At 40.5% G+C, this 16,826-nt stretch overlaps 1 protein-coding gene across 1 annotated transcript in view; it reads right to left on the bottom strand.

Moving 5' to 3' along the window:
• The window catches only part of FBN1 (fibrillin 1), a 141,841-nt gene that overhangs the window by 37,308 nt on the left and 87,707 nt on the right, over positions 1 to 16,826 (bottom strand). The window contains exons 28-34 of the mRNA XM_009330946.1: positions 16,507 to 16,629; positions 13,632 to 13,757; positions 12,684 to 12,809; positions 4,238 to 4,360; positions 3,545 to 3,667; positions 1,604 to 1,729; positions 1 to 56 (exon numbers count right to left, since the gene is read on the bottom strand). The exon at positions 1 to 56 is cut by the window's left edge and continues 82 nt beyond it. Of these exons, the coding sequence (XP_009329221.1) occupies positions 1 to 56; positions 1,604 to 1,729; positions 3,545 to 3,667; positions 4,238 to 4,360; positions 12,684 to 12,809; positions 13,632 to 13,757; positions 16,507 to 16,629 (803 nt within the window). The remainder of the gene's footprint in view (positions 57 to 1,603; positions 1,730 to 3,544; positions 3,668 to 4,237; positions 4,361 to 12,683; positions 12,810 to 13,631; positions 13,758 to 16,506; positions 16,630 to 16,826) is intronic.

Here is a 16,826-nt window from a genome sequence, read left to right as displayed (position 1 = left end):
GAGGTTATGACAAGTACCGTAGACACAGATGTTAGGAAGTGAGCACTCATCAATATCTGATAGAGGAACAGGACAGGAAAAATACAAGGTTTCCTTATCTTTTTAAGATATAGACAGAGAGAACTGCAAAAAGGTTCAGAAAACATGGATCTGCAAGCCAACTGCTCCTGCACACCGTGTAAGACCAGAAAAAATAACATGCGAGATTTATGTTTGGAGCCTAAGGAACCTAATCCATAACCTTTTGTTTTTGGGCAAAAGGCTTTTTCCAGTGTCTCTGGAAGCCATGCCAGAAACCATCTGAGCTTATTAGCGGGCTAATCTGACAAGTAGCAAAATTAAACATGGCAGGAGATACGCTTTAAAAAATGAAGTTTATTCTAAATCAGCAGTCATCTGCAGAAAGCTGGACATCAGCAAAGGAAAAGCGTGTGCCCAAAATGAATTTGACGCTCATCTTCAGGTTTCTGCATTTGACAGATCTCAAGTTTGGCAAGCAGAGCTCACGTCTGTGCCTTGTGTCCAAATCATTGCATCTGATTCAGTATTTACTGAATGCTGTATGCACTGCACGAAGAACAATCAATTTGATACAATAAAAAAGTGTGTGTTTACGAAGGACCTTAAAATACTGCATTTAGTGTACACATCTGAGACACCAAGGAAAGTCTGTTTTAGCAACAGGAGCTAGCCTCTTTATAAGCTATTTAAAGTTAGCTAAAAGGTTTGAAAGTAAATTGTTTCATGAAACATTATGAAACCTAATATTGTATTAGTTTACATAAAAATTCACTCTCAAATTATTTCTCTTGGTAGATTACTAAAGAAATACACAGAACACTTCTCAGGGGAAAAAATCCTATTTATAGTGATGTACTTATGAACTCCATCAAATACCAGTTACTATGAGTTATTACTATGTCAGATGATACGGCTGCTTCTGATTAGCTCTTTATCAACTGAGGATTTCAAATGTTACAATCAAATATATGACCTTAGCCATGTTGGTAACATGTTTATTATTTGATTTTTGTGAATCTTTGCATATGCAAAGCTCTCATGAACGAGTTGTAAACAGTTAACTGACAACTCACTTTCAAAACTGAACAAATACTCATGGGATTTTTTTTTTTGGTGGTTGTATAAACTTTCTGCAAGGCTTCAGACTCTGATTCTGCACCTCACAGAAGCCTTCAAAGCATGTTCACTGTATTAGCTACCAAATCAGTGTTTTTCAGCCTCATATACACCAAGGCAAAGTAACAACTTTTATCTGTTTAACTGTTATGAATAAAATGAAGAACTGGGTACAAATGACCAAGACGAAATGGCAGCTGACAGTGCCATTTGGATCACCAATCAGACCCACAAATAATATGTCGTAAGACAGGCTCCAAAAAGCTGTTCTCTCTATATACAATAGGTAGATGAACACCTAGAGGCCCATAATAAATGTATAAACTGAAAAAAAGCAACTACTATTGACAATTTTCATGCAGTTCTCAATGCAACCACAACTGGAACCAATTGTAAAATTTTTCAAACATAAAATATTATTAAGGCAGAATTTGTTGAGTGTTGTTTAAAGCTTACAGAGAATTACCTTCACATGCTTTCCCATCTGGACTTGGCAAAAATCCCATATCACATTCACAGCGATATCCTCCAGGGGCATTGAGGCACTGCCCATTTTCACAGAGATTCAAGTTTTCTGAGCATTCATCGAGGTCTGTAAAAGGAAGAGAAATTGCAGGTTTACAGTAAACGTGGTTTTCTCACCGACATTTGTTTCAGCTGAAGCATGCAGTGTTCCAAGGATTTTAATTATCCTGCTAGGTCTGAAAACTTGCAGAAGAAACTGCAATCTAGTTACGTGCAGAGGCTATTACATGTAACAGCTTGGTATGTTTCCGACATGTTGAAATACAGCTTCTGATCAAAAGGATAATCAGAGAGAGGCACAGACTCCTAAAGTAGCTACAGCTACTAACAGTTGGAGGCAGTACACAGGGTCAAATTCAGGCTCAGAATGAGCACGTGAATTTTATTATAGCTATTGTTTCTATTACAGCAAAGCCTAGAGGCAGCAATTGAAAAAAGAAGTTTACTGTGTAATGAGCAAATGTATGGTAATAGGCGGTCTCCGTGCCAAACATACAAAACACTGACAAAAGGTGGCACTGAGGTGAAAATAACTTGATCAAAATTAAACTGCAGGTTAACAGCGGATGAGAAAAACAGCCTTGCTACTGGACTACGCTGCCCTTCAGATAGATTGTGGCCCTTACTCTCCAGCTGAAATTTTATACATCACAGTAACACCCTACTTGTTACAACAGAGTCTGGCTGGCAGTGTGAGCTTGTAAAAGCCCACGGCTGGCAAACCAAAGGTAGTACCTACCAGGGTGAATGCTGCACACTTTGGCAGAGGGCTCACAGAACACTTGCATGCCCTAGTTTGAGTCCCAGCCACCTCTTGAATCCATGAACAACAAAGTTTCCAAATTTAAAAAAAAAAAAAAAGAAGTTCTACTGAATGCAGACACTCCATAAGCACTCCATTTGAAAGATGTAGTTTATAGACTCCTGGAAATCATCATATGGGAAAGTAACAAAAAGCACTGGGTTATGAAGGCCACTAAAGAAGCTAAATCAGATTCAAGAGTAAATTATACGGAGAGAAGTAAACAGAATCCCAGGGTCCGTTTACAATTTGGAAAGATTCAAATTCAGCCTTAAACCTGCTGAGCCAGATTCTCAGATGCCATAAAAACCTGCTGTAGTTGATAGAGTGCCGCTGATTTGCACCAGCTGAAAACCTGGCCCACCAGCTGTCTATCACATGGCTTTATTCCAAACAGGGTCACCCTCCATGCAGCATCACCAGCAACACTAATATCCTTAGTGTAATTGCAGGGCTCCTCATGACTAAGCTTACATGAGCTAATCTGTTCTTCAAACCAGAAGACTGAAGCGTGGGTGGGAAACATCTCTCTAGCAATGTTTTATAATCACATTTACAGTTTATAAAATGAGGTTTCAGAAGCAGCTACTTCCATCATTCTACATGTCAGCACTGCATCCTGACACCATCTCTCAGGATGATGCAGTAAAGAGGGTAGAGAGCACACACTCACTTGTGGAAAGAACAAGCATTTTTAGGCAATTTTATGAAGTAATTTTAATGCGTGTGCCCTATTATTTAAATATTAAGGTGGGTAGCCAATGGACTGGTTTACTAACTAGCCAAATTACATGATCAAGCATTGTTTTAACAATTTTGCCACCCACTCCAACTAACATGAAAAGCTCAATGAAAACTTGCATTTTATCAAGTGAAAAGAGTGACTGCTTTAGACTAGGTATAATACACAGTATTTCTTTCAAGTTACGGCAACTTAAGTGAAGTAGAAGATAACGGAAGATGACATATTAGAGAATAATTTCAAATGCTTAAAAGCTATTTTTCTGTATTGAATCGTAGACTAACTTAGGTTGCAAGGGACCACTGGAGGTCATCCAATGCTCCCCTAAGAAAGCTCACCTGTACAAGTGAAGCCATCCCCAGTATAACCTTCTTTACACAGGCAGCGGTAAGAGCCCATTGTATTCTTGCAGTCAGCATGTGGGCTGCACATGTGGGTTCCATTGGAGCACTCATCCAGATCTTTAAAATAATAAAAAAGAAAAAAAAAGAAAAGAAAAAAGCAACATCAGTTAAAAAAAACACACCATGAATACAAACTTTAAATAGCATATGGCACACAGAAGCTCTACTTTAAATAATCTTCCATAATAAAATATACACATATTTGGGGTCATCTGACTGGAAAAGTAGGCACAGCTTATTAGCTGTGCCCAACAAAGAAGTCTGACAAGGTATCTGTGAATGAGGAAGCTGCAGGGCACTCTCAAAACTAAGACCTGTATCTTGTTTTCACGGGGAGCACCAGGAGACTTCTCACTGCCTCCCATCAGCTGCCCTCAAGGACACAGCCTCTCTCTCCATGGTCCAGTCTGTTTTGACCATCTCACGAGCCAAACATGAGATAACGCTGATTTCACAGTTACCGTGGCGGAGAATTTGTCCTCCAACAGATCATGTCAAATCGACCTAACAAGCTTGATAACCATTTGTCTTCTCAATTTGTAGGTGTGGTATTGTTTTTTTCAGAATTGCTAGAACCCAGTTTTGGTCTGACCTTACAAAATAAATAGAAATGCGTATGACCCTCACCTGTGCACTTGATACCGTTTCCAATCCAGCCAGGGCTGCAGCTACATTTGAAACTTCCTGCTGTGTTTGTACATATGGCGTGTCTATCGCAGTTATGGGCTCCGATTTCACACTCATTGATATCTGTAAAAACAGAAAGATGTTTGAAGAGCTCATGGATCAAACTTTGTCATATCCAGACACCTGATACTGGAATTTCTCAAGAAAGACAATGTGAACACGAAAGCAAGCTTGGCATTTCTTTATAACAAGACATTTAAAAATGAAGCAGAAGAGAAATAAAATCACAACAAAGCAAAGCAAAGAAGCATGTAGCATATTTCAAGCACGTGCTGCCCTACTATCTATTCTTCTGATAGGCATATAAAGCTGTACTTCTGCAGTTCCCGCCAAAGCCTGGTAACTTTTATATTCAAGGAGGAAAACAGTAACTCAGGTTTCCCTTCTTTTTCTAACTGGTATGCTCCAAAAGAGTGTGAGGCCACACAGCCTTCGGGAAGAAGAGGACTAGCATCCATAAAGATTACCACTGCAGGTGTTCAGCACCCTGGGATGTGTGTTTGTCAAGCAGCTTTGCAATAGGTTGTGGGTCAGATTTGATGACTAAGGGCTGGTGTGAAGACCTGTGCTCCCCTGACAATAAAGAGATACCACTACAATGTACTGGCTTGCATCTTGACCATACCTTAACATGACTGAGGGAAAGGGGACAGCTTTCCCATCTGCCCATCCTGGAGTCCCAAGAGGGGGACTCGGGTGGCTCTACGTTGCATGGTTTGCTAAAAGGCAACTCTGCTGCCCAGGGTCTCCTGGAATGCAGCACTCCACAGCCCGCACCGTATCTGCAAGGATGCCGACGAACACCAGCTGGGCATCACCTGCAAACTCCTCCTAGGATTATCCCTAGGCAGTTAACGAAGCCAGGTTCTGCTTTGCCAGAGACTGTGGAAGGTGGAGGACGGGCTGTACCACTGTATTTAACGTGACAGCTGATGGACACAAAGCTCATCAGGCATGCAGTTTATTAAGAACTCAGGAAACCTAATGCAGTGGAAAAAAGTCAGCATCCTTGGAGACACCAGGCAGAAAGTCATCCAATCTTCAACATATGCGTTCATGCCAGCATATTCTATTTCAGTACTTGCTATTTTCACCTTATTTTCATTCTTGGGCATTCTCTGGCAATGACAAAACGTATAGACAGAAAGAAACAAACTGAACTCCATTCTTCCTTGTCACAAAACAATATTAATGCCCCATATAAGTACTTGGAGAATGTATAAACTCAAAGGCAAAGTTTTCAGAAATTACTACTGGTAACTAAAACAAAACCGGCAGGAATTTTCTTACACATCTGAGCTATGGATTTTACAGTGTTTTCTGTAACCGAGCTCTCTCTAACTGTGCTTTACTTCCATGCAGGATGTAAATTATCTAGAATTCACATCAAACCACTTAATATTTATACCAATTTTTTCAGCCCTCCCAGGTGCCTTTGCTGTTGCAGTAAGCCAAATCACCTCATTCTGTACAATAGCTGATGGAAAGGAAAAACAAGCTCTCAAACTCTGGATGATTCCACACACAAAAACCCAGCTCAGACCCCTCTCGAGAAGATGATTAAGACAAGGCATCAGCCATCAACCATGTAACAACCTTTGGGGTTCTCAGCCCCTAAAACACAGACTTCAGTCTCCCTACCATTGTACCTAAAAACATTTACATCTTTAAAGAGGGCAAGAGAGTGAAGCCATTGGGGAAAGTGTCCAGGTACCTTCTTAACCATTTCCTTCGTAACCCTTTCTTAGGTTTTTCTGCCCACCCTTCTTTAGACAAAAGGCTCTATGTCCTTTCTCTATGCCCTGTACGTATATTTTGTCTTTTCACACAGGCTACACGTGACTAAGAAGTGGACAATATATGTCTGTCATCCTACAATTAAATAGTCAAGTCCAGAAATTACCCAAACCCACTGTTTCGTTTGTTTTGTTTCGCTGTTTTTTAAAGTCTGTACAGTGGACTTGCATCCAGTCTTACTTTTCTGGGTTTCTTTCTAAATGAGGCATCACTCTGAATCAAAACCCCAGACATGAGTATTCCCACAATCTGAATGCTGAAGTCTAGCTATAGATCCAAATCTGGCAGCTGGAATCTACTATTAATGAACGTTGACTGCACCAACAAGCCTGAAAACATGCAAATGGACACTTAACTTTTTAAAACTTAAAAAAAGGGTCAGGAGCAGATAATCTCAGAGCATATTTGCCTTTAGCATGTGCAGAAACTCATACGAAGATAACATCACCCTGAACAGGAAACTAGTGTCTGTCAAAAATCTTAAGGGTGGTCAGAAAAAAAAAAACCCTCATTTTGGCTTGGGCTGAAGGAAAAGACTAGAAGGAATTTTGAGAGGTCAGCTACAGTATGCATTGACATAAAAAAGCTGAGGCAAACACTCTATATTTCAACCTTTACATGATTTTAAAACCCAAACTGTTAAACCACTGCTAACATTAAGATTGCACTGTATTTGATTATTTGATGCTTGGAAACATACAATCACATGCTTCCTTATACCCTGCAGAGCGCAACAAAACAACACAAAAACCATCATCACTGGAGAGATTTCTGCCAAGAATTCTTTTAAACCACCAGCAAACACAAACAGAAACTTGCATGCAACAGCTACACCGCAATGAAGTCACACTCAGGCTCAAATTTAAGGCAATCTAAAACAAATTTTCCACTCTACATAAAGTGACTGTGGACTCCGTTCCAACCCACCTCGCACTGACCCGCTAACTCTTTGCACCCGAGAGGCCCCGTTAACATCTCTCAGTGGAACAGCAGCACCGTGACACTGGTGCCCTTGCACTGGACACTTGTTCCCCTGTCAGCTATTTGACACGCACACTAAAAAGCTTGGAATCTTCTGCGGGATGAAAGTCGTGAGCACAAATCTATATCCAAGCATGGCTATTTATAAGGGGATCAACCTTCTCAGAGATCATCCACTGAAATGCCATTCCACTTGCTTTGAACAAAATCTTGAAATCCTTTTCAGCTTTTTTCCAGGAAAAAAAAAAAAAAAAAAATCAATAGATTTCAATGCCTTCTGCCTGGGTAAAGATCAAATAGGGAATGCAAAATGTATTTTCTAATACCATCTACCTTTAACAAGGACATTGCAGGGCTTATTTCATTGATGCATGGAAAGGTTTTCATATCCTTGAACGAAAGCTGATTAAGGCATATAAAATACCATCACAGGCTTCATCCCAGATTTTACTTATTTTCAAAGCTAACTGCATTTAACTCAGGTGTTGCTTTGCTATAATCCCTATTCTCTCCTTTCATTGCACAGCTGAGTTATAAGCCTAAATTTATTGCATTGCAATTATTTCCAAGACAAAAGAGATCTCAGACCAAACAGAGTCCTGTGTAAACGGGGCAGTGAAATCAATGGAATTTATGCCTGCTTATACTGGAGCTTAATATGGATTTATGTTGCCATAAGTATTGAATTATGGCTTCACAGAATGAAACAAAAAGGAGAAGTTGAGCTCTGTAGGGGAAAAATTAACTCAACATAAATAACTTTACTAAGAGGAAGAGTCCAGATTGTGCTGTCTGCATGGCAGTACAAACAGTACTACACTCTTCAAATACCCCAGCTATTTTCGTATAATTGTTTGAAGAGAAAGGCATTACTCAGTCTGAGTAAAGGTATCATGACCCAAAGAGCACACAGGAGGACACTACTCTAGTCAGAGGTTTCACACAATGATGGCCTATTCCCATTGACTTCAGGGGGATTTTCACTGAAGAGTAAAGGAGTGAGTCACTGATTTATATCAACCTTCTCCTTCTGCCTCCAGTACGAGGTTGTGACAAGCCAAGGAAAATAAAGACATTCCAATCCGAGACTGACACTGCATCCTCAGCCGGTCCCATTGTGCCCCAGTCCTGCTGCACACATGTTCTCAGCTTTGTAATTGCACAACTCCCATTAACACTAAGGGAGTTGTCTGCCTACAACAGATGAGAATACGCATGGCAAATAATATGCAGATCTGACATCATAACAATCCCGAGCACTCTGGGGAAAAAAACTGTCAGTCACCCTATTTTGTTGGCTCCTTCAGTTCTTTTCTCTGGACAAATATTTTTTCTCTCAAGCCTTTGGCAATTAATAAAGCGTCTCTCCCATAAATCACAGAGGCACAAATTTTTAGGGCTGTGAATGTGCAGCGAAAATACACATCGTATATACCTGTCATGTTGGCACTATGCTTGCAAACGTGGCAACCAAAGGAAAGAAACGACTAGCCAGTATCTGCACAGCGCATCTCTACGCAGTCTGGAAGTGGACCATTACAGTCTGCCAGAGAGGAGCATGGGGATAAGTCACTGTATTCTCACCTATATTCTGGAAACACCCAAGTCATTCCTCTGCGTTTGAACAGAATGAGAGCGAACATCAACCCACAAAAATCCACACATTCATCACAGGGCATGAAACCCTCAAGGTACTCTGTGTACCATCTACGTTTTCTGTTAAGTTTCATTGGGGCTTCAATAGTCTATACGGATTCTTAGCAAAGCGTGAATTTAATTCAGTCTCTGCCTATAAATCAGTACTGTTTGTCAGCAATTATGCAAATCCCTTAAGCATTTTCTGACTTTTTAATTTTTTTGGCACTCTCTGTGTAGCTGTGCATTTTATCACACTGATGTTTCACTGGTATTTCAAGCCTGGGCCCGATTCCCACAGGGCCAGTCGTCTGGTGGAAGTCACAAGGCATTTCCTCCTCCTGGGTCGCTGCCCATGTAATCAGGTAGGTAAAAGGGAAGGCTTTTCAGAGGGAGAAGACTGTGAATTTCAACTTAGCGCTCACACCAGTAGAAAAATATATGGAAAAATTCCCCTGTTCTGATCTCTGTACCTGTAAAATTGTTTTCTCTTTTGGAATCACTCTTGGATTTTATTCAGCATACTGCACCGTAAGCACCTCTTGGAGTTTCACATGGGGCAGTTCAGCTCTTGCCTGCCATCCATCTTTACGTCATCAGCCTGGGGTGCAGCATGTTATTGCTGGACAGACGCCTACTCACAATACGCTCCTTCTGTAATACCCCCATTTGGCGGGCAGCATCTTAATATTATTATCTTCTGGTATTTGGCCTGACACAGCCAGCTCCCAGATTCATAAGGGGAAATGTATTTGTTTCACTGATACCAGAACTCTCTTGTGCCATCAAGACTGAAACACAGCGTATTATTAATGGCCAGAAGCCAAAGGCAGGGGAGAGAGGCAAGCGCATTGTACAAGTCACAAAACCTTATGGACCTATTTCTGAGGGCAAATGACAGGGCTCACCTCTTCCTTTCACCGTATCAGGTGTCCTTCTCTTTATAACCACGTTATTGTCAGCCATGCAAGGATGCAGCGTGCACTCACTCCTCCTTTATCCACTGTCACCATTACTACTGGATGACAGCAAGTGATGTTCAAGACCAGACTCTCTAACCTCACACCCCACACCAAGGCCGCAGCTGAACATACTCCACTAGCCTTTCTCCAGATGGCACCAGCGTGGCCCTCGCAGAGTCAGAGCCTGGTCTCAGCCCTCCAACTCCCTGAGCCTGCGGTGGAGAAATCCAGCTGACTTTTAAAGCACATTTATTTTTGATCTGATGACCACCTTGGGCAACTTCTGCCCCCAAGTTCACCTTGTTCAGTTTGACTCTGTGAAGAGTGCCCTCAGCCTGTGCAAGCACAGTTCCATCAGGAGCAAACAGGAGGTCTGCGCACACAGCCGTAACTGGCAAGGATGGACGGGAGAGAGTCAGAGAAGAATTTGTTCCTCTTTGAAAATACCAGAGCAAGTAAATCTAAGGCTCTACATCAACAGTGAAATATTGCAAATTTACAGGCAATACTCCAGAGTGGTGATGAATCACAAAACACAAATGCAAGTGCCAATACAGGATTTCATCTCTGCACAAGTACATGTATACTTTATTGACAGAAAAAGCAGAGGCAAGATATGTGTCATAAAGCTGGGCAATCTGGAACCGGGATAGGGGAAAACTTTGCAATCTTCTCTCTAGTGGCTACGTACAATTGCCTGCCTAGAAAAATCTCAAATCAATCGCCTTATGTCAGTCATGCCACAGTTTGCCTTGTGAATGGGAATTAAACCACTCGTAGCACTTTGCCTAGGAAACCTGCATCTACAATGTGTATTTTTGCATAATTTTTTTTAAATTATATTTTTGTTACTAAACTCTGTCCACATTCTTACTGAAAACCAAGGAGGGGGGGAACTAACATCTGTGTGGGATGGGAATGTAAGGCAGTGGGTGGATTCTGAATACTGTTAAATGATTGGGGGAAAAAAACCATGTTTATTTGTTAAAATGGAAACAATCAGTAATGACAAGGGAGCTGAAATATTTAGACAAAACTGTAATGGAACCCAGAGGACGTTATTTAGTTGTTCTCATGAAACAGAGGACCTCCCATTCAAAGCGTTGTACACATTTTTGTAATTTTTTTCCACGGGAGTTCCTAAAAACTGTGGATGCTTTTGATCTGTCTGTAAAACAAGAATTGAAACCTGGGGTCAAGGTGCTGTTGGCAAGGTCCCTCCAGAAGAAGTCTTGAGGGATGCTCCCATGGTCTGCAGTACCTCAGCCTGGGAACTTCAGCTCTGCTCTAATACTGTGCAAACAGTGTGGGGTGGGGAATTCAAAGGTCTCCACCAGTAAATCAGGCTTTTTAAAAACCAGAATGTGAGAATCTGCACACTGTAGTCACAATGGGACTTGTATCCACACAGTTTCTTCAGCATGAAACCAACCTAGAAAGTTCCTGCTCTGCTTCCTCCCCTTTCTTATTTAAATCCAAAAGATTTTGGCGATTTGAGTATGGTCCCATCTCAGCTGTATCAGCATAACCGATACTTCACCTTTTTGTCTTAGACCACTGGCTGCTTTCAAATTACTGAGCCCCTCTACAGCATCTGTTGTAATTAAGGCTCCTGGTGGTTTTCCTTGTGAGTGCCATCCTCCCTGGGACACCGGCATATAGCCAAAAGCAGCAGAGGATGGGTTGAGGGAAAGATAAAGACGTGCGAGGCGGTGGGAAGAGCCCACATGGCAGACAGCGTCCCTCCAGAGGGCTGGGCTTGGCTGGGACCAGGAGGGAGGGATTTCCCTGCCTCTCCCTTAACAAAAAAAAGTATTGCTTGGGACATTTGCCACTACCCTGTGTCACATGCTGCCAGAATGGTGGCTATTTCCAGGCACTTCCCCAGAAGCCGTACCTCATATTCCTCCCCTGCCTCCATGACCTTTCGCTGTCTTTTGCCTTCTACTAGTTGCTTCATCTTCCCTGACTGCTCCTGACCATCACTCGTTACGCTGGGAGTGATAGCTGCGCCATGTGTAACTGATCAGCACGAGGATTTTCAGGTCTAGAGTACTGGAGATCTTCATATAATTTAGCACAGAAACAAAGAACACTGAAATGTTGGTCTACAGGGTACAATTAGGGATTTCTTGGATTTAGATCAGTTCATATGTAAGTCAAAGGCAGCTGTTACTAATGCAGAACTATTCGTCCACGGTCCAATATGCAAAGTACAGCTCCAGCTCTCAGATTGTTCTATGAGAGCTGTAAAAAAACAACTTCATATATTTGAGGCACTTACAGAAGTATATTATTAACTCTGTACAATAAGGGCAGACTAAGAATAAAAGTTTGTCTCAAAGACTTTGCCAGAAATGTGTTTACCCTAAGTCTACATTAAAAATTATATTAAACATATGTTTGCATTCATATTTGGGCAAAGCCTAAGACTCTCAACACCTTGGCTTGAGATACCAGCACTAGAATTATTAATATCGTGCCCTCGGAGCCTGTATGTTCGAGTCTCATTTCTGTTTGCTGGCAATACACGAAATGATGCAAATTCTGATTTTGCTGATATAATGTAGTTGAGTAGCTGTATTGTTGCCACTTTGCAAAAACTGAAAATAAATTTTAGCACATATTTCAAGCCATCTGTGTTTGCCAAAATAACGCTTGGAACAGATACCTGTTATTTGCATGCACAGTATACAATTCACTAATCCAAATGCACTGAGGTCCTCAGGAGTCTGTCGAGTTAGAGGCAATGGCATTTTCTGTTCTCTTAGACCAACAACAATGCAGTGGGCATTTTGTCACTCGTTTCAGCAGAAGCAGCATGTGCCACCGAATGCCGTGCCACTGAAGTTCAGCAGAACGCAAGCTCAGCAAATTTGGATAAGAGATACAATATTTCGCACAAATAAGTGAAAAGAAGCACAGAGAGAGGTGGTTTTGAACACTCGCGAAAATGGCATGCAGACTCACAAGTTTTAATTAAAAGTTAATAATTAAACTTTAAAACATACCTGTGCAACCGGTTGTGCCTTTCTTGCCTGAATATCCCATATCGCAATGACAGATAAACGAGCCTTTTGTATTCTCACAGGTTCCACTCAGACAGATGTTTGGATGCAGATCACACTCATTAACATCTAAAAAAACCCATGAATGAAGATTTATTAAATAAAATTCTTAGAAAGTCACTGGCAAAGTCTCTTGAGATATGATGTTTTGGTACAAAAATGGTCCACGTATCCAAAGAGAAAACTGCTTAGGTTAGTTATTCCATACCTAGTGTACATTTCAAGATCTGGTTTAACACTGCTATATTACCTTATCTGTATTAGCATACCTTGAATTCCAACTTTCCTTAAAAATAGAGGCTAAGATTCAGCATGTTATCCAAAGAATGACTATGACTATTTATTGATGCTTTCTATGTATATGTATGCGTGTGTATATACATTTAAATATGCATGCATACATTAGCTAGTTTTGTACAAACATTTCTCCTCAAATATGCTCCAGATATTTAATTTAAATGTGAAAATTTAGTTTTGGAGATACACTGTTTCATGACTTTGTTCTACCAAAGTACAGCACTTGCACATAGTTTTGTCTTAGAGACAAGTTTAAATCAACACTGGTGATTTATCTTGCTAGAAATTTCCCATGGTGTCATCCACCAGCACTTCCTTCCTGCAAGCACTCTTTCATCTGAGCTGCATAAAAACCTCACTGGAAGAGGACCCAAAGATCATGTTTTGCATCCCAATCTACAGGGATATACAGAGATTACATCTGCATTTGATAAACAGTTTGTGCAATGGGGCTGGTCCTATGGTCAGGTGGCCAAAATTAGGGCATGAGAGCAATGCTCTTTAAATATCATTGTCTGCCTACTTGGAAATAGCGCCGTAATAAATAATTTTTCCCTAGTTAATGCAGATTGGAAAATATGTACTTTCACTTACCTATGCAAGTCTTCATGTCTTCAGATGCCATGAAGCCATCATAGCAAAGACATCTGTATTCTCCTGGGATGTTTGTACACTGGCCTCCATCACAGATGTTAGGATTGTCTTCACACTCGTCAATATCTACAGGGAAAAATCAGATTAAAATATGCTACCTTTATGCAATGCAACTAACTATAATCATGGCAAGCATTTTAATGCGCTGATAAACATGATGAAGATTGAATCCCTGCAAATAACTGAACGGTACATTGCAAAATTGTCCTGATGAGTGAGCCCTTCATCTCCAGCTAAAGTCAGCGGCAAACGTTCCCCTCTGACTCCAATGGGAACAGGAACAAACTTTGTAGGTGAAAAAGTCACTGACAGAAAAAAAAAAAACAACCCAGAACCTTTGTCATACCACATGGCCACATACAATTGGAGATTCTTGGATACAGTCCATCATTGTTGAAGTCAATGGAAGCTCCGAAGTCAAATTCAGTGACAAAAATATCGGACTTTACAGAGCTCAAAAAAGCCGTCGTACATGCAGAATACCTCTACAGGTCTCAAGGGTGGTGACAAACTGGAAACACAGAGTTGAACTCATGACGGGAATAATTACAGTACATACATTTATTTCACTAAGAGATTTTATGGGGTTTTTTAGCATTTCAGCTGACTGGCCAGGCCAGCCATATAGTTACATCCTCTAGCATGTAAGTTGTTTTCTCAATTCATGAAATTGGCCATCACTGATTGGGGCCAAACTGCAGAAGCAGACACTTTATTATATTAATGCAGCCATGCTAAGGTCTGGAATCTTTCAGAGTCCCTGGGGTTATATTAGTGTTCCTTGTAAAAATCCCTAGAATATCCCTGTGTCAGCACCAACGTAGACCAGCAAGAGCAAAAATCAGAAGCTCTGCCTAGTGATACCATGGGAAAAAAATCAGCACAAAAAGGACAAGATTCAGGAACCCCCTCCAAGAGAAAGGGTGTAACTCATTATCAGACCAGTCTATTGTGGATTGCAGTAATTATGCAGCTGCAGAAAATGAACTCACTTTAACTTAAAATATTATGTTCATTACTCTTCTGTATTTCTAGCAGCTAGTGCTTGTGTGGATACACAACTTCTGCAACGAAGAAGGCTGACCAGTCCCTGTTCATCTTAACAAGCAAATAATGTTGGCACGGACATTAGCCTGGAAATGTTAATTTGGAATGGAATTTGAATTAACATGCAAAATGAAGGTCTAGAAATGGGGATAATAATGACAGAAATAAAGAACTTTATTTACTAACCTGTCACTGTACTGATTTCACAGTTGGGGGAAAATCAGCTGACAAAGAACCTGTTGTTTCTCCTAATTGAGCTGATTATTTATGCATAACCTCACCAATTCAAACCTGACCTACTACTGAACTGAACAGCATTCTTACCAGCTCAATTATCAAGAAATACATTCTGTAATGGCTTCCAGCTTTGTGTGATGTTAAAGATAAAAGACATGTTCACACAGAGAGCAAACTGAAAATGTAAAATAGGTGTTTCACATACTCAGGTCACAGTGCTACTATATCTTGTACCATGCACAAACATCTAACGCAGTAAAATCAGATATTCAGTGCAGTGAGTAGAAAATGGCACAAAATAAATTTTTTCTTATTTTTCTCTCAGGTTGGGCAGAGGCAAAATTTCAGCATGCGGATTTTGAATGTTCACCAGATATTTATATATTATATAGGTAATTGACATCTCTTCAGGAGATGTTAATCTTTACATCTTTCTGACAGCGTGAACTACAATGAGGGGGCAAACTACATTTAACTATGCTTTAAGGCTCTTTTATCCTTTGGAATGGTAGCGAGTGGCCTCAGGGTAATTGAGACCCTGGTCAGAGGTCTATAAATATTTACAAATTCTAAGTGCGAGCTCTCTCTATTAATTCAGTATAGAAAACTCTCCATTTGTTCAACTATAAAGGCAAATCTATTCCAAGAAATTAACCCTGTTGTATTTCTCATGCTCTTCAAGGAGCTCTTGGATAGAACTGGCAAATAGCTGGCAAATATTCACATGCCTCAGCGGGCCGGTGGTTGTGCAGCAAGAAGGGAAGAGTAGGGTAGAATTATCTTTCCAGTAACCTATGTGGAAATCACCAAGTACAATTCACTTACTGGGATTATGACTCCCAGACTCCCAAAGGAGAACACCCAGACATTACAGAGCTCTGAAAATTTTCTTGCAAACCCTGTTTAGAGCGCAAGAAAGCTGTTTCCTAAGGAAGATTCATGCTATTCAGATTTCAGTTTGTCTGAAAGTCAGTCAGTTTTGAAGTAATGCAGCATACTTGCATTTGACTAAACAAAGAATTAAAAATAGGAATTTTCTTGCTTGCTTAAGAGCAGATACCACACAACCACAGAACAGGGCAATCAGCTCCTTTTCTAGAATTTCTGTCTATGCTCTCTCCAATATAACCACACAGTACACATGCAGAGCATTTTGGCTTATGTTTATGATGATTCTTTCCATTGACCTCAACACATTTTGGATTTCTATCTAATATAATACCTTAAGAGAGAAAATTTATCTCCTACTGAAAAAATTACAGCTTTTTGTTACGAAACTCAGAATCAACTTGTACGCTTTCTGAAATTATGAAGAATCAATTCCCTTCAAAGCGATTCAGTCTGCAGTTGTCCAATTCTGATACTTTGGAGATGTTTACTTTAGAAAAAGAACTTCACTTTCCATGCATTAATTACTTTTTTTTTTTTAACAGTATATTAATTACAATAGCTTTAATCTTAAAAAGAAGGTCCATTTTTGAACTATTGAAATAAACCCTTCCGGTGGAAAAGTTCCCAAAATCTCCCTTACCAGTGCATGTCCTGTGGTCTGGCATGAGTGCAAAGCCTTGTTTACAGCTACATTCATAGCTGCCCTCCGAGTTTGTACAGAAGTTCTCACAGCCACCATTCATTATACTGCACTCATCGATATCTAAAAAGGAGGAAATTACAGTTAAACCCCACAATACCTTTTACTTGAAAGCACATTTCAAGGACACACTTTGAGTCAGCTTTCCAGAACAGCATCAATCCAGAATCTACACTTGACATTTGCACACTCCTTAAACATTCAAGGGTTTGCAAATACAGGCATTGGGATGGATGTCTGGCAAACCAGAGAGGGAAAGA

The sequence above is a fragment of the Pygoscelis adeliae genome, unplaced genomic scaffold (genome assembly GCF_000699105.1).
Source record: "Pygoscelis adeliae isolate BGI_AS28 unplaced genomic scaffold, ASM69910v1 Scaffold318, whole genome shotgun sequence".
NCBI classification, from domain to species: Eukaryota; Metazoa; Chordata; class Aves; order Sphenisciformes; family Spheniscidae; genus Pygoscelis; species Pygoscelis adeliae.
The sequence above is the reverse complement of the archived record's forward strand: the minus strand, read 5'-3'. Positions and strand labels throughout refer to the sequence as shown.